Below are 26,126 nucleotides of genomic sequence, written 5' to 3'. Positions count from 1 at the left end.
TAAAGGATGAGGCTTCCAACATTACATTTTATGATTCTAGGGGATGAGGAGGAAAATAGCTTCTGACTCGGTTTACAGAAGCCTGCCAGTGTGCGGGGTCCGATCTGGGGGGGCGGTTTCTCCGGGCTCCTTGTGATGAGGGAAAAGCCCAAGGTGCCACACTCAAGATGTCGCCTCACTGGGAAAAAGGCAGTCACGTCAGCTTAAGTTGTGCTGCAGGGACCTGCCTTTCAAGATGGGCACTCCACTTCATCAGTAGAGAACATGGGATGTGTTCTGGGGGAGTTTATAATACTGAACATAGGTATGATGAAAATATTATCCGTTAAGTACAAGATGAAAATATATGTCTAGTAGCTTCAGAGCGAAGAGCAGGGTTAAGGTGGGGAGGAAGGAGGCCCGGTCCCCTCGTTTGTATGAAGGTTCAACATCCATTCCTGCCCCTCAGCAGCTGTAGGCCTCACCTTTAGGGACTCTAAGCTTGCCGTTGGGTGGGGATGGGTGCATGGCGGGGGAGGGGTGTACAGACAGTAAATCATTGTTTTATTTTCTTTTTTTAAATAAACTTTGTTTTTTTAGAATAGTTTTATAGATTTACAGAAAAATTGTTAAGATAGTACAGAGAGTTCCCGTCTACTTCACATCCAGATTTCCCTGTTACTAACATCTCCTTAGTTTTTACCTGATTTCTTCCTGCTCTGCAGGATCCCATCCAGGACACCACATCACATGTAGCTGTCGTGTCTCCTCAGGCTCCTCTTGGCTGTGATGGTTTCTCAGATTTTTCTTGTTCTTTCTTTTTTTTTTTTTAAATTTATTTATTTATTTTTGGCTGTGTTGGGTCTTGGTTTCTGTGCGAGGGCTTTCTCTAGTTGTGGCAAGCGGGGACCACTCTTCATCGCGGTGCGCGGGCCTCTCACTACCGCGGCCTCTCTTGTTGTGGAGCACAGGCTCCAGACGCGCAGGCTCAGTAGTTGTGGCTCACGGGCCCAGTTGCTCCGCAGCATATGGGATCTTCCCAGACCAGGGCTCGAACCCGTGTCCCCTGCATTGGCAGGCGGATTCTCAACCGCTGCACCACCAGGGAAGTCCCCAGATTTTTCTTGTTCTTGATGGCCTTGACTGTGTTGAGGAGTACTGGTCAGATATTTTGTAGAATGTTACTCTATGGGGATTTGTCTGATGTTTTTCTCATGTTTAGACTGGAGTTTTGGGTGTTTGGGAGGTAAAGTACCATTTTAACCACATATTAAGGGTATCATATTAACATCATTTATAACTGTTGATGTTGACTTTGATCTCCTGGCTGAGGGAGTGTTTTTCAGGTTTCTCTAGGCCAAGGTTACCACTCCCCGCTGCCCCCCCCCCATACTGTAGGAAGTAAAGGAAGTCACTATGCAGAGCCCACACTTAGGGAATAAGGAGTATGCTCCACCTCCTTGGGGGCAGAATATCTACATATATCTGTTAGAATTCTTCTGCACAGGAGATATCATTCTTTTTTACTCTCACCTTAGTTTCTTCAGGTTCTCCAAACACCTGCCTTGGGATTGTGTTTAGACCCTGCCTTTTGGGGACTGTAAGCTCAATTCCTCCACCCCAGTTCTGTCCAGAATATCCCATGTGTGCTGTTGTCTGGCACGTACTTTCATAATTAGAAAGGAAAGGCACGAAATGCGTATCCAACTTGAGATGACCTGTGACTAAAACTCATTCACACTGGAGTATCAACGGGTACAACTTTGGAAATGGAGAGGAAGTTAGAGTATGAGAGGAATTTGGAAAAGCCCTGGATAATCAAACAATAATGAGTTAATATTTATTGTGTGCTAGGTCCCAGGTGGTATTCTAATTGTTTTACATGTATTTCCTTCACTTAGTCCTCATACCAATCTTATGAGATAGGTGCGATGATTTCCTTCAGTTTTGCAGATGAGAAACCGGAGGGGGTGATTACCCAGAGGGGGTAAATAATCTAGTCAAGGTCACGTAGCTAGAAAGCTATGGAGTAGGGTTCTGTTCAGACTCCTACCCAGTATTTATTCTCATCTTCCTTGGTCAGTGGAACCCTATATTGCTGACTGTGGCAAGGTACCCACCTGTGAAACTGCTTCACCCAGCCTACTAATGAGAGGCAAGAAAAAGTTGTTGAGTGTGGTTTCTAGAAAAATTCTTTAAAGGGGACTCAACTGCACAGAATATCCTTTTGCCCTTATCACCTTCCATCCCCGACCAGGGACAAGGGTGTGTAGCTCACAGCAGCCATCCTGGGTCATGAGGTTATCTTGAGGATGGAAGCCACGAGCTGAGAATGGTGGGGCAGAACAATGGATGGAATCTCAGTTTCCAGTGGTAATAGAGTCATCATATGAGCTTTGGATTGTCTGCTCCTCCTTTATTTAAGAAAAAATAAACTCTGTCTTATTTAAGCCACTGTTCTCTTAGGTCTTTTAATTAGCAGCTGAATGCAATTCCTAACTGATAAAAGTTCTGACTTGATCATATTTCTCTCTCCTTACCACCAGGCTATTTTTGTTAACATGAGGTTACCTAGGTTCTTGTTGCTATTTTGTACTTTATTATAATGTGACCTTGGACAAATAACTTAAAGGCCCCTCCCTTTTTGCATCCTTTGAATGGGAATTATTCATTCTCTAAATACAAGTTTACTATGGGAAACATGCTTTTAAACGTCACGTTCTCATGTGTGATGTACATTTTTTGAAGAGGGTCATGGTCATACTTGGACAAGTTTAAGGGTATTGCAAAGGAAACCTATAGAATCTGAAAACAGTTTTCTGATTTTGTCATTTTGCCGAGTGCCAGGTCTGAATACCTCTCAGGGAACAAATAAATAGAAGCTGTGATAGGAGGTGATTTTGTCCCTGCTCTGATATGCATACGAGCAGATTCTCAGTGGCACCACTGATGAGCCTATAACTCATGCCGGGGCTGCTGTGTAGGATTCAGAGTTTGTTTCCGATACGGCTGCCTTCAGTGTACCGGAGTGTTGTTTTCTGAAGATACATTAGTCAAGGAATCGCTATACTGGAAGAAAGCTAAATGCTTTTTCTGAGAGCCAGCCAAGAACAAGGCACAGAAGAAAACGTTTGCACATGTGGAGAATTCGTTTTTCTGGCGATAAATATCACCATTTCCAAAGAGTCCTTTGAAACTAGTACAGAGGTGTTCACAAAAAACTGGAAGGCCCCTCACTCAGCATGGGGCCACCCATGTAAATGATCCTTTCTTGCTTTGTCACCACCCTTGTTTCTTTATTTCCTCACAAGGACTCCCCCTCAATACACACTAGCTCAGTGGAGATAACAGGCTATCTGGAGATTATAAGGTAGATATGTGTCACTCCGTTGAGGTATAACTCTTGCCAGTGGAAGGTATGGTTTGTAGGTGAAATTCATTTGGAATAAGGAGTGGTATTTCAAGTTTTAAAAGGTGCAGGCTTGTGTTTGAATATTACTCTTAATTAGATGCTTAATAATGTGAAATGCCTAATATCACAAACATTTTATCTTTTATGCTGTTCTATTCCTGTTTCTCCTTTCTTCTTGAGGCATTCAACTTTAAAACGTGGTGTGGTATTTCTCACATTTCTGTAGCAATGAGACCTTTAAACAGTGCTTCTCAAACTTTAATGTGCCTACAGATCACCTGGGGATCTTGTAAAGACGCAGATCTTGATTTAGTAGGTTTGGGGTGGAGCCTGAGATTTTGCATTTCTAACAAGTTCCAGGTGATGCTGCGGCTTCTGGTCCCTGGACCACACTTTGAGTTACAAGGTACTCAATCACCTCTACCTCAGTGCCAGGGTTCTCAGGGCTGGCTGGGCATCAGAATTAACTGAGGAGTTTTTAAAAAGACCTATGCTCATGACCCCACCCTCAGATTTTCCTGATTAATTACTTTTGGTATAGTATCTAGAGAACTGGATTTTGGGAGTTCTATGTGAGGTGAGACTCACTGGCTTAGTGTCCTATTAAAAAATGTGATGTTGAGTGGTTTCAGTGTGCTTTCTTGTAATTTGAACTGTAGTATTTTTCCATCATAAGTAATTTATGTTGTGATGCCTTTTAGTCAAACAGAATAAATAAATGGAATCCACCATGCATTTTATACATGGATTTTATTCAGTCCCTCGTTATCCATAGCCTAAGAAGACTCCATATAAAGAATGATGTTAAGGACTTATCATTGAAGTAACTGGAAAGCAACGTATGTGATAGTTAACGTTCTTTCAGATTGCAAGAAATAGAGGTCTGTTCTGCTAACCTCAGCTGTCGGGAGGCAGCTTATAAGGATACTCCAGTAAGTTGGAAGACAGGAAGTAGCCTTGGAAGTCATTTGGAAATAAGAGTAGCTCTAGGAAACTGACAGCAAATAGTTACCTCGGAGAACATTCCTTTGTAAGTTGGGAAGGCTGTTATTCTTTACGTTACTAACACCACCATTTTGGTGACTCAGTTCACTTCTGTCTCCTTCCATGGCTTCTGAACTTACTGAATAATTGACTCTTGTTTTTCTTACAGTCAGCCTCCCTAAGAAAGAGACTCTAAGTAGGCTGGCCAGTCAGGGTCCTGCACAGAGTGCCCCTTTGGGGCAGGGGTCTCATGCTGGTTGACCTTAGAGGCTAATGACAAAGTACATAGTAGCCACCTTTTCAGGCCCATCCCTGGTCCCTTCTCCTGGAGGGGATGGTAGGGTCTTGTGGTACCCACCTGGCCACCTGCACACGAGAATTTGAGAATCGCCTGCAGCTGATTCTGTCAGATGGGACTCTGGGCTTGGGGGGGCGTGTTCTGAGGTTTCTTAGAATGGAGAGAAGGTAAAATTGGCAGATTCCATGCGGACACTCTTTCAGTAATGAGTTCCACGAGGGAAGATTTATGTTGTTCATTGTTATAGCCCCATAACACAGAACGGTGCCTGGCACATATTCAATACATGTCTGTCAAATAGAATAGAATTTTTTTAATGATGTAATGTTGTCTTTATCGTTCGTTTGATTACATTTTTATTCTAATCTGAATCCACGGGCAACTATGGAGAGTGAATTTCTGCTCTGCCCGTGGCTCACCGAAACAATATGCTCTGACGCGCCAGATCTTTTCTTGTTGCCTTTTTAGCAATGATGAACATTAGATGTTTGCCACTTGGCGCCATCAGTGCGGCTGGCGTCAGGCTTTGGGCTGAGGGGCAGCAGATGGATGTCAAGTCCAGCTCTCGGAGTCCTTCCTAACGAACGGCCTCCCTCTAGGGTAACCTTGGCCGCGGCTGTTTCTCCTCTGGGAGGCGAGCGGCCCCTCCCTGTCCAAGGGCGCCGCCATGTTGGGTCCCAGTCGCATCGGCTCTGAAAGGTCAAGTGTGGATTTGGACGTTTGGCCAAGGAAAGGAGGCTACTTTTCAGGTAAAGAGGGAGACACTGGGAAGATGGGAGTCGCCGTTACTTACAGCAGTTGCTGCCTCTTAAAAAGCTCCAAACCCCCTATCTGTGCGGAAAGGGCGGAGGGTGGATGTTAAGGATGTTTTCGAGGAAGGATGGACCCGGCTGATGATGGATGGGGTGTAGGGCAGCGCAGCGAGCACCAAGTCCAAGGATGCTGATCTGCCCCAACTCGGGAAAAGGAGCTTGCAGTTGGCATCTTCCCAGGAGAGAGGCAGTGATACCCACCATTGAGTACTAAGCCTTGATTGGAGCGCGTTTGCTCTTCGTGTGAAATATCACGGCCAATACCTACGTAGCTCTGGGAACAAGCCTTTCAGTAGCTCCTTGAGCTCAAGGATTCTGTAAACCTTGAAGAACGTAATTTGATAGTTATCACCTCATAGGTTTCCAATGAATGTTTAATGAAGGTGATGAAGAATTAGGGGTTTTAATCCCAATATTCTTCAATTCTTTGCTCTTTTAAATAAAAACTAGATTTCTTCCTCTTGCAGTGGGTTTTTTAAAAGTACCAACTCTTTAGCATGTCTGAACAAAACATTTTATTGATCACTCACCAATTTAGTGCTTAGCGTATGCCAGGAACTCATGTAATCCTTTAACAACACAGAAAGTCAGGTTGTTTTTAATAAGAACAACGAGGCAAAGAGAAAAAGAGCTGGAATTTGAAGCCCTGCAGTCTTTTTTCTCCTTTAATTTTTAAATTTACGTACAGTAAAGGTGACTTCTTTTGGGTACGTAGTTCTATGAGCTGTGATACATGTACAGATTCTTGTAACCACCCCCATGGTCAGAATACAGACAGTTTCATCACCTCGAAATTCCTGTGCTGCCCCTTGCAGTCATATCTTCTCTACACCATTTAACCCCTGATCTGTTCTATGTCTCTGTAGTTTTGCCTTTTCCAGAATATGATATAAATGGAATCATTTCACCCAGCACATTGTTGTGGAGGTTCATTCATGTTGTTAACTGTGTCAATAGTTTGTTCCCTTTTGCTGCTGAGTAATATTCCATTGTATTAATGCACCACAGTTTGTTTATCCATTTACCTGATAAAGGATATTTAGGTGATTTTCAGTTTTTGGTATTTATGAATAAGCTGCTGTAAACATACAGGTTTTTGCATAAACACAAGTTTTTATTTCTTTGGTTTAAGTACCTAGATATTGATTTAATGGGTAATATGTAAGTGTATGCTTAACTTTACAAGAAACTGCCAAACTGTTTTCCAGAGTGGTGCTATACCATTTTGCATTATTATGAGCAATGAATGAGAGTTCCAGTTGCTCCACACCCTCATCAGCACTTGGTATTATCAGGTTTTTCTCGTTTGCTTTTGTTTTTGTTTTAGCCTTTCTGATAGATATGTAGTGATACTTTGTTGTGGCTCTAATGTGTCTTTCCTTAATGGATAATGATGTTGAGCATCTTTTCATGTGGTTAATTGCCATCCATTATGTCATCTTTGGTGAAGAATGTTCAAATCTTTGCACATTTTAAAATTGGGTTGTTTGTTTTCATACTATGGAATTTTAAAGAGTTCTTTATATATTTTGCATTCAAATTTTTTGTTGGATATGAGATATGAAAATATTTCTCCTAGTCTGCAATCTATTTTTTCATTCTGTTAACAGTGTCTTTAGCTCTTTGAATATATTGGAAATAGCTGATTTAAAGTCTTTGTCTATTAAGTCCAATGTCTGGGCTTCCACAGGAACTGTTTATATTGATTGCTTTTTTTTTTTTTCTTTTTCTGTGCATGGGCCATTACTTTCTTGTTTCTTTGTGTGCCTCATAATTTTTTGTTGAAAACTGGACATTTTGAATATTACAATGTAGCAACTCTGAAATCAGATTCTTCTCCCTCCCCAGGGTTTGTTATTGCTGCCTATTATGACTTGTTGCTTGTCTAGTGATTTTTCTAAACTAATTTTGTAGAGTGTGTAATTTTTGTGTGATGTGTGGCACTGAAGTCTCAGTTTCATTAGTTTCGTGGTCAGCTAGTGATTGGACAGAGTTTTCCTTAAATGCCTAGAACCAAAAAAAAAAATCTCCCAGTCTTTGCAGGGGGGCTCTGTGTGTGTATCACAGCACACCTTCAACACTCAGCCAAGCAGAGTACAGCTAACCTTAGCCTTCACTTTCTGCTTGTGCAGAGCCTGTAGTTCAGCCAGAGCTGAGAGGTTAGCGCCCTCTCAGATTCTTTCTGAGCGTGCACTCACCCTGGGAATGCACATGGACTTCTAGATTCCTAGGAATATGTGGGAGCTTTTCAAAGCCCTTATTTCCCAAAGCATCTCATCCTTCAGCCTTTCCCCCCAACTTCTTTGGTTAGTCTGTTGTTTGCCCCAACTATTATCCATTGCCTCATGCAGCCGCAACAAATATATTTATTTGCCTGTAAATGATTTCAATAAGTTTTCTCGAGCTAGCCACTTTTTAGGAGAGTTCTGAGTTAGGCAAGATAAAGGCAAGTCTTTTGTGCTGGTCTTCCAGGGTTCCACCGGACAAGTCAAAACAAATTATTATAATTCTTTGTGAATGAGGTCTTTTCTGCTCCCTCTGGTACTGGTACTGGTACCGGTACCGGTACCAGTACCAAGAGGGCAGGCTATTATTTTCAAGGCTTCCACTAGCTGGAGAATGGGGGATGGGACCAGGGTAAGTTAAAATGCCACAAAACTTGCTACTGCAACCAAAACCCAGCTAGTTTTCCTTGATTACGTGTTTCACTGTACTTAAGTGCATCAAGTGGTTGCTGCAAGCTTTTGGTTAGTTTTCAGTGTTCAAAAAGGGTTGATTCTGCCAGTTTCTGCCAGTTTTTAATTGCTTTTACGGAGGACAGACTTTTGGAATTCTTTACTCTGCCATTGTCACTGATGTCCCTCAAGTATGGATTAAAAGAAAAACTGATTAAGATTGTTGGTCTTTTTATGAGCAAATTGGCCCAAGTTTTCCCAATAAAACACCGAAAGAGAAAGTGTGGATAGTCTTACTCGTTTCTGAAGTGTTTGCACATCCTACAGTAGCATCATCGAGGTATTTGAGGAGCCCCGCTCATCTGGTTACAGCGCTGGGGTCAAGACCCTCCATTTAAACCCTGCATAGGCAGCTTGCTTTTCTCAATTCCAGGCCACAGACCACACCTAACCTGTCTGTTGCTTTTTAAAACATGATTTTCAAGGGATATCTGGTCAGGAAACCTATATTCCTCTTTGTTTTTAAAAGAATGACTCAGAGAAGGTAGCTTTATTGCACTCTCCTGATATAAATCAGTCATGTGTTAACACTGGGGAGTGGAATTGAGGAGGGTGTGGAGTGTGTAACTCTATATACTTCTGTATTGAGTTTCCTCCAATGAGTATTACTTTGGAAGTTAAAAGAAAGGAAAATAAATTAAAAATACCATGTGAAATAATTGCCTGCTGGTCTAGTGTATTTGTTGCTCATTTTGTGGTATGTTTTTAAACCTGTTTTGCCTTAAGATGAGTTACTGCAATGATCGTAGCAAATGCTGTCCTGTTGATAAAAGAAATGATTGATAAGTATTGGAGAAAATGATAGTAGGAAGGAAGTATATAATTGCGTTTCCTCTGAAGATCATTTTTCAAACACTGGCTAATTTATCATTCGTTCACCTATTCTATCTTATGACATTCACTTGTTTTTATGAAAGCCATAATCACTTGAAAAGCAAATCCTCATTTATAACCACACTGTTGAAAGCTGTTTAACATAATCAAAACCTACCCTTAGCGTCCTCCGCCTTATTTTTTGCTGTGTATTTCATCTCCAAGTTGTGATGCAACAGAACCTGTTCTAAAGCAGTAGGTTGAGGAGACCTGCATTGTAATGCTCAACTTGCCACCAGCCAGCTGTATGTCCTTGATTTAATCTCTCTAGGTCTTAGATTCCTCATTGACAATATGAAGGATTTAGACCAGGGATCTGGAAACCATAGCCCTGTGGACCAAATCTGGCTCACTGCCTGTTTCTGTAAATAAAGTTTTATTGGAACACAGCCACGCTCATTCTTTTATATATTGTCTATGGCTGCTTTTGTGCCGTATATGCAGAATTGAGTAGTTGCAACAGAGTCTGTGTGGCTTGTGAGCCTAAAATATTTACTGTTTATCCCTTAACAGGAGAAGTTTGCTGACTCCAGACTATCAGCTTTTCTTTCAGCTTAAAAATTCTCTGTTTCAGTTTTGGGATACTTGGGCCAACTATTTCTTTTTTCCCATCAGATTGCTTCGTAGCAGATCACCAGAAAAATTCAACTGGAGGAGGGGAAATACAAATCGTACATTGTTATTTGTTAAACACCTATATCCACCATACGTCTGGCATATTTTGTTAATGCTGTGGTTACAAACAACCTCTGAAGCTCGGTATCTTATGACAGGTATATCCAGCTGGTGAGCTGCAGCTCAGCCTCACTTGTCTTCTTCATTCTGGGATCCTGGCTGGAGGAGCAGTTCCTAACTGGGAAAAGGAGCAATGGACAAACGATGTGTCAGCTTTTAAAACTTCTGCTCAGAAGTGGCATATATTACTTCTACTCACATTTCTTTAGCCAACTGGATGTTAGTGGTACAGGGAAGGATAATCCTTCTGTAGGACGCCCTGCAAGTCACCTGGTACCTTGAGTGGGTGGCTCATCCTTCTGCAGGGAGAGCTGTGGAACACCGGGAACAGCGCCATCTACCTCAGCCTCCTTAAGGGTTCCCTGGTGTGAGCAGACTGAAACTAATGGCCAAAACTTGGTTTCAGAATTCTTTGTGTGTAATATTTTTCATGAACTCTCTGCAATTAACAAGTAACTAGAAATTGGCCCGTTGAGCTTTTGGAATATATTCTGAATCTCTCAATGTGCTTATTTAATAAATGCTCATTGTAAGAATGTAATATCTGTTTGGATTTCTCTTTTATAGACTCCTGATGTCTTTAACTTATAATTCTCACCCCCAAGCTATCTTCTCCAAGGTTCCATATAATGACACAACTCAAGTTGCCCCAGCCAGAAACCTGGGTGAAGTTCTTAACTTCGTCCCTCCCCATGATTACTTATATCTAACCAGTCAGTTACCAGAGTCTATTGAATACATCCCCTAGGTAGCCCTTGACTAAGTCCTCTTGCCTCCATCCCCATTGCTACCATCCTTGTCCAGGCATCTCTCACCATTCACAACAGCCTTGTAACTAACTAGCCTTTCTACCTCCTGACTTGCTTGTCTGTAATCCATTGTCTACACAGCCACTGAAGTGATTTTTCTAAAATGCAAACTGATCATGTTATTCTGCATTAAAACCGTTCAATGTCTTATTTAATCTTCCCCTTAAATAAGCTCAAATTTCTTAGCATGGCCTTGAACCTTTTTTTCCTTTATTTTTTTTCTGGGAATTCCCAGGTCTGTCCTCTTATACTTAGCTTACATTCATGGCCAGAAGAATATAATCTTTCTTCTAGAAAGATTTTTCTAGAGCATACTTTATGAACTCACATAGTATTTGGTAGATGTTTTTCACTTGTAGAGATTCAAATGCTTGATAAAAGCATTGTGCAAAGCTGACTGTGTGCAGTATTGAGGATTCTCCTGTCCTGATGCTCAGTGGATTGCTCCTTCTTGGAAGGGCTTGGATAAGCCAGATCGGCTCCAAAGAAAGACGGGTTGACACTGTTTTGTTTTACTTTCTTTGTGACCTGTTTTTAGAAGTTTAAAATGTGCCCATTTTGGAACTGGTCATTTATTGGCCCTCTTTAAGTGAGCTAACATATTTTTCCTTATGATACCAACTCAGCAACTTTGGACAAAAAGAATGTGAAGCAAATGCATTTTTAAAAAATACTATCTCCTCTAGGTCTTTCATGTTAGCTCTCTGTTTCAGAAATAAAAATAGCTTCATTGAACTCATAGGGGGATAGGAGAAATCCAAATACTTGCCTTTGAAGATGATCTAGTGATTTTAATTTTTCAGGCAAAAATGTTTTCATTATTTAAAATTCATTGACACAAAATTTCTTTGATCAACCAACTGCTATCCTTCTTTTTATCTAGCCTAGTTATGTGGAATTTTTAATAGAACGAATCGAAAGTCTCAACTCTGAAGCTTTGCAATTGTTGTAACCAGCTTTCTGTTATCATAAGCTAATTTTAAAAACCAAGCTTAATCAAAGAAAAAAACAAGGTTAAAAAAACCTGTATATCTGTATAAACATTTAGAAAGGTGTCAGAGGTATGTTGGCCACATCTTTAAGCAAGAGGAGAACATGTAAAGGGTGATAGTGATGAACACAGCCGGTACATGGGGATTTGAACTTCCTATGTTAGATATTTCTGTAACATTGTGGGGTTTTTTTTAATAAGCAGAATTAGGAAAAAGAATATTTTTAAAAAGATTTTTTTTTTTTTTTAATGAAGAGTTACTTGGTTTCCTCCTCCTTAGGGAGGGAACAATCATCAGAGTTAGAACAGGCTGCTTTGTGATTACTTACACTATTCTAGAGGTTCCACGAATGTAGAGATTCTTGACCATCTTGAAATTTCATGAAAAAATGTTGTGTTTGTACATGAGTGCTTTTTTGGGCTGCAGGGTTAGAGTAATGTGGGAAAGAGGGTCCATAATTCAAACAGATTCTTCTGGTTTTTTTCTCTAGTCCTGCCCTCTCTGAGCTCCAGACTGCCTCCTCAACATCTCTACTTGTATGTCTAATAGACATCTCAAATCTAACATGTATGTATGTTTCCCATTGCTGCTGTTAACAAATTGCTACAAATTGTCCTACAGTTCTGGAGGCCAGCAGTCTGGAATCAGTTTCACTGGGCTAAAATCAAGGTGTTGGTAGGGCTGCATTTTATCTCCAGGCCTAAGGGAGAATCATGTTTGCCTTTTTAAAATTTCTGTAGGCCAGCTGCACTCCTTGGCTTGTGGCCCTTTGCTCCATCCTCAAAGCCAGCAGCATAGCATCTTTGTTCCTCTCTTCCTTCTGCTTCCGTCCTTCTGCATAGTCTCATAAACATCTCTGACTCTGACTGTCCTGCGTTCCTCTTTAAAAAGATTTGTGATTATATTGGGCCCACCCATAATCCAGGATAATGTCCAAATCTCAAAATACTTAATCATATGTGCAGAGTTGCTTTTACCAGGTAATGTAACATATTCACAGGTTTGGGGATTAGACAGGGACATCCTTGGGGGCCATTATTCAGCCTATCACTGCATTTGATAGCCCAGCAAACTGTTCCTCCTCCAGCCTTCCTCATTTCATTTAATAGTATGGCCATTCTCAGGCCACTAACCTAGCAGTCATTCTTGATTCCTCTTTTCAAATCTTTATCTTTCCCATCCTCCTATTCCAGTTACCACCCTCACTCCCATCACCCACATCCAATCCATCGAATCACATCTGGATCCAATCAAAATGTTATCACAGTCCTACCCAACTGTGTCTAGAATCTGTCCTCTTCTCACTAATTTCCACTAAAATCAGGATGCCTTTAGCATTTTGGAGCCTTAAGGCCTCATCCCATCCTATTCTTTTCACTCCTGGGTGTTAATTATCAAAGTTAATTATGGTACAGGGCAGTGTGGGCTAGGTGTCATAAGAGTGGCACAAAGAGCCACCGGACTAGACCTCAGTCACTTTATTCCAACCACATGGAGATGGGAAGTGAAGACTTACATGGTAGAAGACACTGTGGAGAGAATTTGCGTTGGTTGAGGATAATTATCCTGGAAAGCAATTAGAATTTTCCATTAAAGATTTCAGTCTTTTTTTATTCTTATGACAGTGAACATTTCCTCTCAATTATTGATTGTAAGGAATAAAATTAATCTCTGGTTATTTTGAATGACTCCTTCCCTTCCCTTCCTTCCTGAAGAAGGATCATGTTTAACAGAATTCTCAGGCAACTGATTTCTAGTATGTAAACTGTACGTAGTCAAATTTGGTGTAGAGAATATTATAGCTTCAGAATGAAACCAAGCATCTGAAAAGGTAAAATACCCATTGTTGAAATAATGTAAAAATAAAGCTTCCACATTTTATTATTATTCTGAATCCTTTTTCTGTAATATTGCCACATGTTGGGGGTGACTTTACAGTTTAATGAAATAAAAAAATGGGTGATTACTTGAAATAGTCTATTTGTTATATAAATAGAAGATCTGGAAATAACTATATTTCCTCACTTTTGGGGGAAAAAAAGTTCTGGTTGGATTTCAGCAGCCTTAGTGTATAGCTTTATTTGTTAAATGTGACCTTAGCAAATCCAACCTTAATTAAAATTCCTCAGGACAAGAAAATGAAAATTGGAGCATATTAAAGCAGATATTCCAAGGAATAAAGTATTCTGCAAATTAAAATAGATTTTTAAGGCAGAAAGGCTATTGAGCCCACCTCCAAAATAAGATGTAAAGTTGTTCCTATTAATTTTCTCCTCATTTGGTCAGTGGTGGTGTAGACTAAATTCGTTACCAGTAAGTGTGACATTTTAGTTCTGTGAATACAAATGTTTATTGATTTTTTGGTCCTCCAGTCATGTGTTACCAGTTGCTGTACTCATATATTGGGTTAAGCTTTATATTTTGTGTTTTAGCAATGGAAACAGAAAATGTATGTAGTTAGTTTGAGCTTTTTCTTGAAATACAATCACAAGAATTATTTAGAAGATCTTTAGAAAGCCCTAAATACACCATAGACTAGTTGTTTTTTGTATAAGCAGGAAAAAAACTTCCCTGCTCAGTTTTTTAAAAAATACTTTATTGAGATATAATTCACATACCGTATACTTCACCCATTCCCTGTTAGTTTTTAAAACCATTTCCTAGGGTCCTTTCAGTGTGTTTTTCAGATATTCACTGCCTCCTTTTCTAATCAACAGATTGATTGGGTTGAGGTATACAAGAGAAGGGCATTCCAGGTATAGAGGACAGATTTAAATAAGGCCTTGAGGTGGAAATGGGAGGAAGGAATGAGAAGAATATTGCTCTGGGTAAGAAGGGAAAAAACAAATAGGAAGTAAGGTAGGTGTCTTAGTGATGAATTATAAAGTAGATGGTAAAAAACTTGGGCTTGTGCCTTTCTTCACCTTGGTTCACGGGGCCTTATTATAAGGGTGGTGCAGGTAGGGGACAGGGAAAACAAGAAACAGCCCACAGCCTCCTGGAATCGAACCTTCCTCACTGATGTTCAGGTGCCATAGTCCTCTAGTGTTTTGCTTGTTAGCTGACTGGGGTTGATTGTCTTTCTCTCTGCTCATTGTCTAATTCTGCTACCATCCAGCTCCCCTGTCTACCATCCTAGCTCCCTCACAGCCTCTGCGGACTCCCATGAGCAGTGGTGTGGGACCTTCTTTTCTTCTATTCTTTGATCATTCCCCTGCTCTCAGCCCTCAATACCTTTCCATCCCACTGAGAATGCGATTCAGAGCCCTTACTGCGGCTCCTAGGGCACTGCTCCCCCTCTGCTCCCAATTCCCAGCCCTGTCCCCCCGCCTCCACTCAGCCGTGACCTCTGTTCTAACTCACACGCACACAGCCGTGTGCTAACTCATCCTCCCACCTCAGGACCTTTGTACTTGCTGTTCTGTCTACCTGGAAGGTTCTTAGGTATTTGTTTTGCTTCCCTCCTTCATGCGGGCCTCCGTAAATGTCACCTCCTTAGAGAAACTTCCTTGACCACCCGACCTAAAGTGGAGTCCCCCACCCTGATACCTTATCTGCTGCTTCTGTGTTACCTTCCTTTATCAGACTTTCTTGTACTTGACATTATAATAAACATTTACAGTTGGCACTCCATAACCAGAGTTTTGCATCTGTGGGATTGGTTGAATCCACGAACGTGGAACCCACAGATTTGGAGGGTCAGCTTACTATGCCATTTTATATAAGGAACTTGAGCATCTGCAGATTTTGGTATCCCTGGAGGTACTGGAACAAACCCCAGTGGCTACTGAGGGAGGACTGTATTTTGCATTTGGTTATTGTCTCTCTCCCCCACTGGAATGTACACTCCTTGAAGGCAGGCTTGGTGCACTGTATATGTTGTGGTATCCTCAGTACCTAGAACATGCCTGGAACGTGGTGGGCACTTAATATTGTTGATTGCACACTGACATACTCTAGGGCCCATTTTCAGACTTCCCATGAGAAGGGGTCTGTTGGGTTGTCCAGTATTTAGTGCATCTGTTGGGTAAGATGTTAGGCCAACCTGCCCCCCTACCCGCTAGGCAGCTCTTAAGTCAAGTGCTCATCCCTAGTAAGTCCAGCCAGTAGTGGTCAGGTCATGTGGTCAGTGGTGGGGTCATGTGGTCTTCTTCTATAGTTATCCCTTTCTTCCCACTTGAATGGCCTGGTCTCTCCAAAAGGTTTACATTTCAACTCTTGGTTCAGGAGAAAAATATTGTCAGATTCCCATGCTGTGGAACAGTTGCTTCCTAAGGGTCTGGAGGAATGATAGGAAGCAGTGTTTTGGCTTTCTTGACCTTCTTTATGCCCCCTTGCCGTGTCATTCTGGCTCATACATTTGTGTGTTTTCTCTTCCTATTTGTTCTTCTCCAGTTCTTGATTTTAGTCTGTCCTTTCTCCTCCATTTTCCTTTCTTGCCCCTCCTTTCTCTTTTTCTTTTCTCTCAGCTGCCATTTTGCTTTGCCCTCTGTATCATTCCAGAGCTTGCTTAGCTTGAATTATTGTCTCTGAGAAAGATTTCAGTTCACCTGCTTTGTGTACTGTTTGTTCCTTTGTGCCTTATAGGTGGAGAGAGGTAAGAAAGAGAATGGGGCCAAAACATTCTTTCCTTCATCCTTTTATTTAACCTGTACTTGAAAACCTACTTTGTATAAGACATTGTGCCAGGTTCTGGGCTACCTCAGTAAACAAAAGGTCCTTAGTGGGGGAGACAAAGAGATTGTGTGTTTACTTCTCATTCATTCATTCACTCATTCAACAAATACTTATTGAGACTGGAATATAATGGTTGGCAAAAGCAAAAATTCTTCCTCTCATGGACCTCATTGCATTTTGGTAAGACAGACATACATTAATTAGACAGTTACACAAATGAATGTTAAATTACACCTGTGTTGAGTCCTATCAAGGAGGACACCGTAGTGCGAGACTGTATATTGGGGGGATTTGTTCTCGTCAGGAGAGCTGGGAACAGTTTCCTTGAGGAAGTGAAGAGTGAACTGAGATCAGTAAGACTTAACCATGCAAAGACAGCGGGGAAGAGGAAATAGCAGATACAGAGGTCTGGTGCTGAGAAGGGGCTTCTGGAGCATCTGAGGAAGTGAGAGTGTAGAGAGCAGGTGGGGTGAGGCCAGATGAGGCTGACGAGGCAGCCTGGGATCAGGTCCAGCAGGGCTTTGTAGGTCCTGTTAAGGACCTTGGTTCTTATTCTTTGAGCAATGGGATGCCTTTGAAGTGTGCTAAACAGGAGAAAGGAGGAGAAAAGCATTTTAAAAATCTTTATTTTTAAAACACTAGTCTGAATTCTGTGGAGAACAAATGCACTTGAGCATAGGTGTGAGTGACGGTAAGGACATGGGAACAGCAGTTGGGAGGCTGTAGTGGCAGCCTAGAGGAGAGGTGAGGTTCAGGGTTAGCAAGGACTTTAACTTTCTAAACCTACCCTCACTTCCTGTTAAATGTATTTATTTATCCAAAAACATCGTTTTTGAAAGTTGACTTACCCCAAAAGACACAGATGCAACAAAACTTAAATTCATTCAAATGAGAAATGAAGGATGATTGAAATAAAAAGGAGTATGAGTAGAATTATATGCCAGATAGTATAGGATAAAGATAATGACTGAAATCATGTATAAAACTTAGCTCTGACCTCCTGAAGCCTAGACAGAAAAGGAAATAGTATAGGTCACATGATTGTTCAACAAAAAGAAGCATGCTAGTTAAGCAAGAGAAATAATCTTTTCCTTATAAACATTTAAAGTACTTTATTAAGAAGTAAAATTAACCTGGATAGGTCCAGATTATTGAAACCCAAAACCTCAGCTCTTGAGATTATTGCATTAATCCATTTTTGGTGGTAGGTATTTCAAAAAGTAAACATTTCAGAAATACTCAGAGCTGAACTACATACATGGGTTTCTTATTTACGCCTTGTTACAGAGGGGAAGCACAAAGAGCAGAGAAAGTAGAGAAAGATAGACCAGGTAAGATGCTCATAATGCAACCTATGGGCACGAAGTAAACCCTTAATGTACTTTCTTGAGGACCTTCCCATTTGCCTTCCCAGATACTTTTTTTGTTGCCTTCTTCTGTCACCATTTCATTTGTGTCTGTAAATACTTCTTCATGGAAGGCATCCTTCCTGCCTTGCAAGATGCATAGTCAGGGACAAAGAATGCCATGCACAGAAGTGGCATTCTTATTTCTCAGTTGTTCACATTCCAGCCAGTGAAACCTACTTCCAGAATCAAGAACCTCAAAAACAAAATCATTTCTCCGTATTTTAATGAAGTCATCCAGAGTTCCCAGCGACTCTCCTCGTGAGTTCTCTGCCCCTGGGGCTTCTTCTCCACGCATTCCTTCCTAGCCCTGTACTTGGCCAGCAGCTTCAGCTACACTGCCTACTCTCCCGGTAAAATGTGAGGCCCAAAGGCGCAGGAGGGTCCCAGGAGAGCCAGAGAGAGCAGTACAGTAGGGAGCAAGAAGTCAGCTAGGTCCAGGTTGTTGGCATCCAAGACCTCAGCTCTTGAGATAATGGACATAATCCATTTTTGGTAGTAGGTCACATTGGTGTAGACTCCAGGAAAAGAAAGACCACATCCTGTTCCCCAGCTTGACAATCCTATCTGGATCCATATACCATCAATATGACATGACAGAGGCCCTCCAGAATCACCCTAAGGAAGAGATAAAGGTCATGAGCATAGTGAAGAAGGACCATGAAGAGGAGAGTGGTCACAGGGGTGGAGGTTCCTTCGAATGGGGCAATGGAGCCCATGGAGCTGTAAAAATCCGGAGGGAGCTGGACTTCCCACTGACATGGAAATTTAGAATCATAGAATCTGAAATTGGCAGAGACCTTAGCTAAATATATCAGTAGTTTCAAAATACTCGTCTGTGATTGAAAAGAAATAAATATGATGAGTTTTTCACTAAATTCATTCAGTTGAATGAACTGTCCTTATTTTTCTATTTTTAGGTTCTTATTGCCTTTTTTAGTGTTAAGATAATGCTTTCTTATATAAAATGGTGGTGATAGTAGTTGGTGATGTATCTCTCAATCTTGCTATTTTTTTGTAACAGCTTTATTGAGATATAATTCACATACTGTACAATTCACCCATTTAAAGTTCAGTTTTAGTATATTCACAGTGTTGCTCAACCATTACCACAACCCATTTTTGTCACCCCCCAAAAAACTCCGTACCCTTTAGCAGTCACCCTCATTTCCTCCCATTCCTTCCAGCCTTAGGCCAACCAGTTACCTACTTTCTGCCTCTGTGAATTTGCATATTATGGATATTTTGTATAAATGAAACTATATATGACCTTTTATGTCTGGCCTCTTCCACTTAGCGTACTGTTTTCAAGGTTCATCCATGTTATGTCAATAGCATGTGTAAGTACTCTATTCCTTTTTATGGCTGAATAATATTCCATTATATTGACATACCACATTTTGTTATCATCAGTTGATGGTCAGTTGGGTTGTTTTCACTTTTTGGCTATTATAAATAATGCTGTAATGAATATTCATGTACAGATTTTTATATGGATGTATTTTTCATTTCTCTTGGGGTATATACTTAGGAGTGGAATTCCTGGATCATATGGTAAGTCCATACTTAACCTTTTGAGGTTTTCCAGAGTGGCTGCACCATCTTACATTCTCACTAGGTACGTGAAGAATCCAATTTCTCCACATTCCTTGCCAACTCTTGTTATTATCTATCGATTATAGCCATCCTCCTGGGTGTGAAGTTGTGTCTCATTGTTGTTTGATTTGTAAATAATGAATATACAGACAGGAAATTGTGGCAGAGATATAGAAAAATGCGTGAGAGAGAGAGAGAGAGAGGGGGAGGGAGGGAAGGAGGAAGTAAAACCCAAATGGTCATTCCAGAACGAAAAAATAAAATATCTGAAATAAAAATTTCACTAGATGAACTTAACAGTAAAATGTAGATGGCAGGAAAAAGAAGCAATGATTCTGAATATAGATTAATTTAAACTATCCAATTTGAAAAACAGAAAAAGGTAAAAATAAAATATCAGGGACTTGTGTGAAAATATCAAAAGTTGTAACTTACAAATTTTCTGTTTCACCCAGAAGGGGAAAAGAGAGAAATGAGGCAGAATAATAGTTAAAGTAATTATGAATGAAAATTTCCCAAGTTTTGATGAAAGGTAAAAGAGTAGATTAAAAAAACACGTCAGTGAATCCCAAATAGGATAAAGACAAAGACAATCATACCCAGGACATGACATTCAAACTTCTAACAATCAAATATGAAGGAAAATGTATTGAAAGCCACCAGAACAAAACACATCACACCCAGTGGAGGAAGACACAAATGACTGCTGAATTTTCATCAGACAGTGATGATCAGGAGACAATGGAATGACATCTTTTAAGTGTACAATGAAATGTTTCTTACTTCAAAAAATTAAAAACTTGGCACTTCTATGTCAACCTCTTAATATATTTATAAAAACATATGAGACTGTGAAAATCCAAGCACCAGTGGTTAGCATTGCTCTAGATCAGTAGTTGAAGAGATTAAATTAATAGATAAAGATTAAGTGACTTATCCAGGTTAACACAAGAATTATTGTCAGAACATTTGTCTCCTGATTCCCAATTCACTGTTGTTTACAGATGGGCAAACCTGGATCCAAATTAAGATCTCATGTTAAAATAAAAAAATTTCAAGAGCAAACCCTGATCTGGCAAGTATCCTTTCTTTTCTCAAGATCACCAGCACAAATCATGCTTTCCTGGATGACCGGCTCTGTCTGTGGCAGTAGCTAACCCACCGGGTTGTAGATTTTTTCGCAATGCTGGTGTTCAGTGATGGGTATTTCTGCTTCTTGGAGGATGGTAGGGTAGTCAGAATCTGTAGAGATAAATAGGAGTGAAAGGAAAAGCAGCCTGGAAAGGTACAGGGACAACATTCAGTCCTGATATATAGACATCTCTGAATGGGAATCCAAAAGCAGAACACAGTCACTTTCCAATCGTGTTGGCTAATGGAAGAGTTTTTTTGGTACAGTTAATCTAAAACAATGGATAATTCAAAATTCTATTTGTTTGGGGCTTTTCTAATGTGCCACGTGGGGCATTCCTAATGTTCTAAATAAAGAGAAGTGCTGATATATTTTGATTAAGTAAAGATGTGAGTATTCTACAGTATTCTAAAACTTTTTCCTTTCTCATTTTTCTGCTCCCAGATCATTTCCTGTCTTTACTCTATCCTGGGAAAGAGTTGACACAACACAACACTTTAAAAACAGATTTAAAGTACTAGACTCTTTCCAACCTTACATCAGGCTTGTTAACCTCTGTTTCAGAGAGGTAATTGTGTGTTTAGATTGTTAGTATTAAAAAAATAAATAAATAAATTGTTAGTATCTTTTCTTGCTGCTATAGCCAGACTCTAGGCAGGATATAAGAGTAAATAAACATATAAATAAGCAAACATTTTATTTGAAGACTTTCAGATAGTGTCTGGTTTTGTTGAAAATATTTGCCATAGTAATGAAATGCCTAGAATATGAATATTCTGGAATGGGTACAAGAAGGTGATATATAAAACAACCCCTTTCTCTTCCCATTCTCACCTTCATCTTCTGCTTTTCCCCATCCAGTCACCCAGCAAGAGTCTGGGATTGCCCACTGCTTTTTGACACTGGACAAGCAAATGGGCAGGATGGAAGAACTGTAGGTGACTCTAGAGAACTGCCTCAACAAGGCAATGTCTGCTGTGGTACCGTGGTGTTTGGGATGGATGACAATTCGAAACACATGATACTTCACGCCTGTATTTGAATGGCCTATGTCAGTTGATCCCAGCCACACAGTATATGAGAAAGGAATCCAGCGCCTAAGGGGAAGAGAAAGAGGAGAATAAAAGTGGAGCATGCTTTTGTGCTACAGCTGGGTCAGAACAAGCTGCCTGTGTGTAGCACTAAGTCTTTAGGTAAGAAAGGAGGGTAACAGACTTGGAATTAACCAGGCTGCTTCCAACTTGGCATAGGGTTGGTTTGTCTTCTTTTCTCCTTCCCTCACTCCCTGATCACTCTTTCTTTTGTTGTCTGCTGTTTCTGTGGTCTCCTTTTATATGATTATGGCCAGAGTTTTGTCCTGTATTTTTTCCCTGGTTCTCTTATTCACTTCTACTATTTTCCGTGGTTTCAGCCATAGCCTATATGCTTAACAGTCATTGTTGTTTTATTTTCACTTTTGAGTTCTGAGCACTAGACCTTTATTTCTAAATTAAAAAATTAAAGCAAAATATAACCACCAAAGTTCATATATATGTATATATGATATATATGTAATTTAAATGTTCAATAGTTTAATCAGATTTACAAAATAAATAAATAACAGAAGTTCTCTGCCCTACTGCCCTCAATTCATGCTATCCAAAGGCAATCACTTTCAACTCTTAGCTCTTTCTTTTAGCATTTTCCCTAGTGTTTTCAGGAAACCCTATATATTGCCATTAATTTTTTTCTTTCAGTTTTAGAATATTGTATTCCTCCTGTAGAAGGTGAGGATTGACCCAACAATTACTGCCAACTCCCTACTTCCTTTTCACCATCCTCCTCATCTAATATAACTTTTTGTTAGATCAGTATTTAGTATGTATGTTCTTGTGACTATGAAAACATTATTCACTATGAGGCCATATTGAGTACCATAATGAGATTTCTTGTAAAACTTTTTGCTTCTCCTGGAGTTAATAATGTGGTCTCACTTCTTTGTTTTTTTAGTTTTCTATGTACCTATCACTGACTCATTATTTGTTCCCCAAACTGTCTGCCAGAAGTGTAAATCTCTCAATATGTTGACACCTGTTAGGCTTTTTATCAATACTATCCTTTTAAAAAAAAAATTAATTTTTTTGGCTGCGTTGGGTCTTTGTTGCTGCGCGCGGGCTTTCTCTAGTTGCAGTGAGCGGGGTCTACTCTTCATTGCGGTGCGCAGGCTTCTTATTGCAGTGGCTTCTCTTGTTGCAGAGCTCGGGCTCTAGGCGTGCAGGCTTCAGTAGTTGTGCCACACGGGCTCAGTAGTTGTGGCTCACGGGCTCTAGAGCGCAGGCTCAGTAGTTGTGGTGCACGGGCTTAGTTGCTCCGCGGCATGTGGGATCTTCCTGGACCAGGGCTCAAACCCGTGTCCCCTGCATTGGCAGGCGGATTCTTAACCACTGCGCCACCAGGGAAGTCTTTTTTTTTTTTTTTTAAAGCCCTCTGCCCTCTAACTCCAACCTTGGTACTTTTCTTTATGATTTTCTTGAGGATTTTCTTCTGTGTTGTATTCTGTTTTTTCTGGATCCCATGTTTTCCTGTCCCCGCCCCACCCTTTATTTTGGTGAAGCGCATTCTCCTATGGCTTCCTGAGAAAATGTGCATGAGGGGTAATATTTTTTCTGCTTTGTATATTTGAAAATGTCTTATTTCTCTCCCACACTTGATTGATCATTTGTAAATATGAGCAGAATTCTAGTTGGAATTCTCTCAGCATTTTGAAGTTATTACTCTATTTTCTTTGAGCTTTCAGTTTGTTATTGAAAAGTCCTGTCGTTTTGATTTCTGTATATATGTCATCTCCTGTGGCACAACAAGTTACCACAAAGCTTAGAGGCTTAGAACAGCAAACATTTCACAGTTTCTGTGGATCAGGATCTGGGTGCCTCTGACCAGGCTGCACTCAGGGTGGGCTGCAGTGTCATCTCAAGGCCCGACTCAGGAGGGTCTGTCACGTCTTCCTTAGCTGTTGGCTGGAGACATCAGTTTTACATGTGCCTCTCTCTACAGCTACTCACCACATGGTACCTTGCTTCTCTCAGAGATTGTGTTTGTGACCCAAAGCAGCTTAAGACAAAATTCCCTGACTGGTGTTTAGGAAGTGATGTGGTGAAAAGTAAGCAAAGCTTCTAATATAGTGACTATTTTCATCATTTTTTTTTCTACCTCCATGCCCTGTCCCCTAGTCCAAGATGACCTAGGTCTCCTTCTGCCTGTTCATCTTGGCACTTTCCTTAGTCTGTTGGCTCATTCATGGGTTCATTCAAATATTTATCGGGAACCTCTCTGTGTGCCAGGCACCAGCTAGAACTCACCTGTGTAGGCAGTGTGCTGCTGTCAGTATCCACCTGTCACTGATGAGGGAACCTCCACAGACGTGGGACTCGCCCAAGTGCAGGCTGACCTGCCAAGGCCAGTCCTCACCACCCACAATACGGCTTGAATATACAGGTCGTCCGCACCCTAGAGAAAGAGGAAAGAGAGAAGCATGGGAGTCCGGTTGTGCTGTTCTCCTCATCCCCATCTTATCATCTCCAAACTCCCATCCATTCCTGGGACCTGAGTCCTCCCGAGCCTCCATACTCCATCCTATTCCAGTTCCAAGCCCAGCAGTCTTGGGCCCAAGGGGAGACCACTCACCTGACTGCAGAGGTTTCCTTTGGAAAGAAAAGGATAGGCAAGACGCTAAAACAAGTACACCGTATCATTAGCATATAACAACACCTCTTATATCCAGATTCACTGAATAGAGAGGCTTTCTACCTACTTAAATTTCTCAGATGGGTGTTAAAGGCCAAATTTTTATAAATATCTACCCATTAGCGGTAATCTTTTTTTTTTTTTTTCATTAGTGGTACTCTTGATAATTACATACTTACTTACGTAACTTTTTTAGCAGCATACATGGAACATAATTTAACTTTTACTTGATGATGCATGGCTGCCATCAGGAGTATCAAGCATGTGAGGTTGTAAATACATTAATGCCTTCAGATGATTTTGAGGTTTATAAGCTATTTACTTTTGTCATGTTTTCTTGAACTGAACTAGCATTTTGCAGTATTTGTATATCTTTCTTTCTTGCTACCTGTTATCTTTTTGCTGCTCTCAGCCTACCCGGCTTTTAAATCACTGTGGGCCAGAAAAATAAATGAACAAGCTTATTCCTGAAATCATTGACTGGCGTTTGTACTTCCAGTTCCCTCTGCCTGAAATGCTCTTTCCCTCAATCCTCTTAGCTAAATCACTCATCTCCTTCAAGTCTTTGCTCAAATAGCTTCTTCTTAGTGAAACCTTCCTTGACCACCCTATTTAAAGTGACAGTGTCCCTGTACCTTAGACACCCCTCTCCGGTCACAGTATTTATTGCTTTCTAACCTGCCTTATAATTCACATATTTGATATGTGCATTGACTATAAGCCCCCCCAGGGGCGGGGATCTTTGTGTTTACTTCTATATCCATGAGCCTTGGACTGCTTGGGGCCTGGCACAGAGGGTCCCCTCAGGACTTTCGCAGGCCACACCATTCAGAAGTCACATCCCGTGGGTGGAGTGTCCTGTTACTCTATATGGTAACTTCTTGAGCCAAGAAACCTCTGCCTCCTGCTCTCCACTCCACCCCCAGCCTCAGGGGCTCGCCCAGCAGAAGGGGCAGCAGGAAGACGCAGCCCGCAGGGCCCATGTTTCTGTCCTCAGGGTCAGCACCTCCTGCTTTCTGGACTCAGGCTCCCAGGGCGAGGCCCGCCGGGGAGCAGCCGGAGGAGAGCGGCAGGACCAGCTTCTCCTCCTAGCTGGATCCTTGGCTTCGCCCCCTCCTCTCCTTTGGCCCTCACCCTGACCAGGCGCTGAAGGGACCAGACTTGAGAAATGCAGCTGCAGGACCCAGGGGGCGGAGCTGGGGCTCGCGGTGCCCCCTGCTGTCCAGGGAGAGCAGGGTGTCTGAGGCTTCTGCCTCCAGGGCAGGTTGGAGGGTACAGAAAGGAATGGAACCCTGTCTCTGGCGAGGAAATGGAAGATGGACAGGATTCTTCAGAAGCTAGAAATGAAAAAAGAGGAAATTAACCCAGTACCTGGCTAATTTTTTCTAAATTTTTTTGTCTTCATCTTCATTTACAGTGTTAGCCAGAGACCGTACTGCAAGTCAGATTTTCTGGGAAACAGACTCTAAGACAGACACTTGTGTGCAAGAAGTTTGTTGGGGAGTAGTCTTAGGATGAACACCTCGAGGGGGGGTGGAAGCAGGATTGGGCAGAGGGAGAGTTGATGTAATGCATCTGCAACAGGGGCCTCAGCCTTTCCCAAAGGTTGCTCTGGAGCTGGGCTGGCCCTTCAAAGATGCCCTGAACTGAGGCTAGAAGGCTGAGCCCTTGGACTTCTGAATGACTGGGTGCAGGTTACCTGCAGGGGAGGGGGCATTACCTTGGGTGAGGCGACTCTGGCAGCAATTCTTGGAATTGGACTTGGCTTCGAACTGTCTGCAGCCAACACTCCTGGTTGCTAGGAAAGTGAACGCTTCAGTCCTGAAGGGGGGTCTGGGCCATGCAGCACAGCATCTGCTACAGAATTCTTCTCTGCGCCTTTTTTGTTTTCTGTACCCATAGTCTGTAGGGTAGTAGGTCTGTGGAGGCAGAATTCAGTGAAGTGTTAAAGCATGTTGTTGCT

At 41.3% G+C, this 26,126-nt stretch overlaps 2 protein-coding genes and 2 long non-coding RNA genes across 20 annotated transcripts in view; 1 reads left to right on the top strand and 3 right to left on the bottom strand.

The window, feature by feature from the left end:
• Positions 1-26,126, top strand: part of SH3D19 (SH3 domain containing 19) — a 191,167-nt gene that overhangs the window by 5,430 nt on the left and 159,611 nt on the right. The window lies entirely within an intron of this gene.
• The window catches only part of LOC309661654, a 101,576-nt gene that overhangs the window by 7,277 nt on the left and 68,173 nt on the right, over positions 1-26,126 (bottom strand). The gene's annotated exons all lie outside the window — the stretch shown is intronic.
• LOC309661656 lies at positions 782-5,422 on the bottom strand. Its single transcript, XR_014264144.1, has 2 exons — positions 1,436-5,422; positions 782-1,371 (listed from the first exon to the last, which is right to left on the bottom strand). It is a non-coding gene; the product is annotated as an uncharacterized lncRNA (long non-coding RNA).
• On the bottom strand, positions 9,868-24,290 carry LOC309661457 (serine protease 48-like). The gene is given in 8 exon segments (XM_082463164.1): positions 9,868-17,971; positions 17,973-18,019; positions 18,022-18,064; positions 18,067-18,330; positions 20,471-20,550; positions 21,206-21,584; positions 23,482-23,530; positions 23,779-24,290. Coding segments are annotated over 8 exon segments (1,284 nt in total). The 5' UTR covers positions 24,045-24,290; the 3' UTR covers positions 9,868-17,815.

Source organism: Balaenoptera physalus, assembly GCF_965194825.1.
Source record: "Balaenoptera physalus genome assembly, chromosome: 5".
NCBI lineage: Eukaryota > Metazoa > Chordata > Mammalia > Artiodactyla > Balaenopteridae > Balaenoptera > Balaenoptera physalus.
This window is presented reverse-complemented; position numbering and strand designations above follow the sequence as displayed.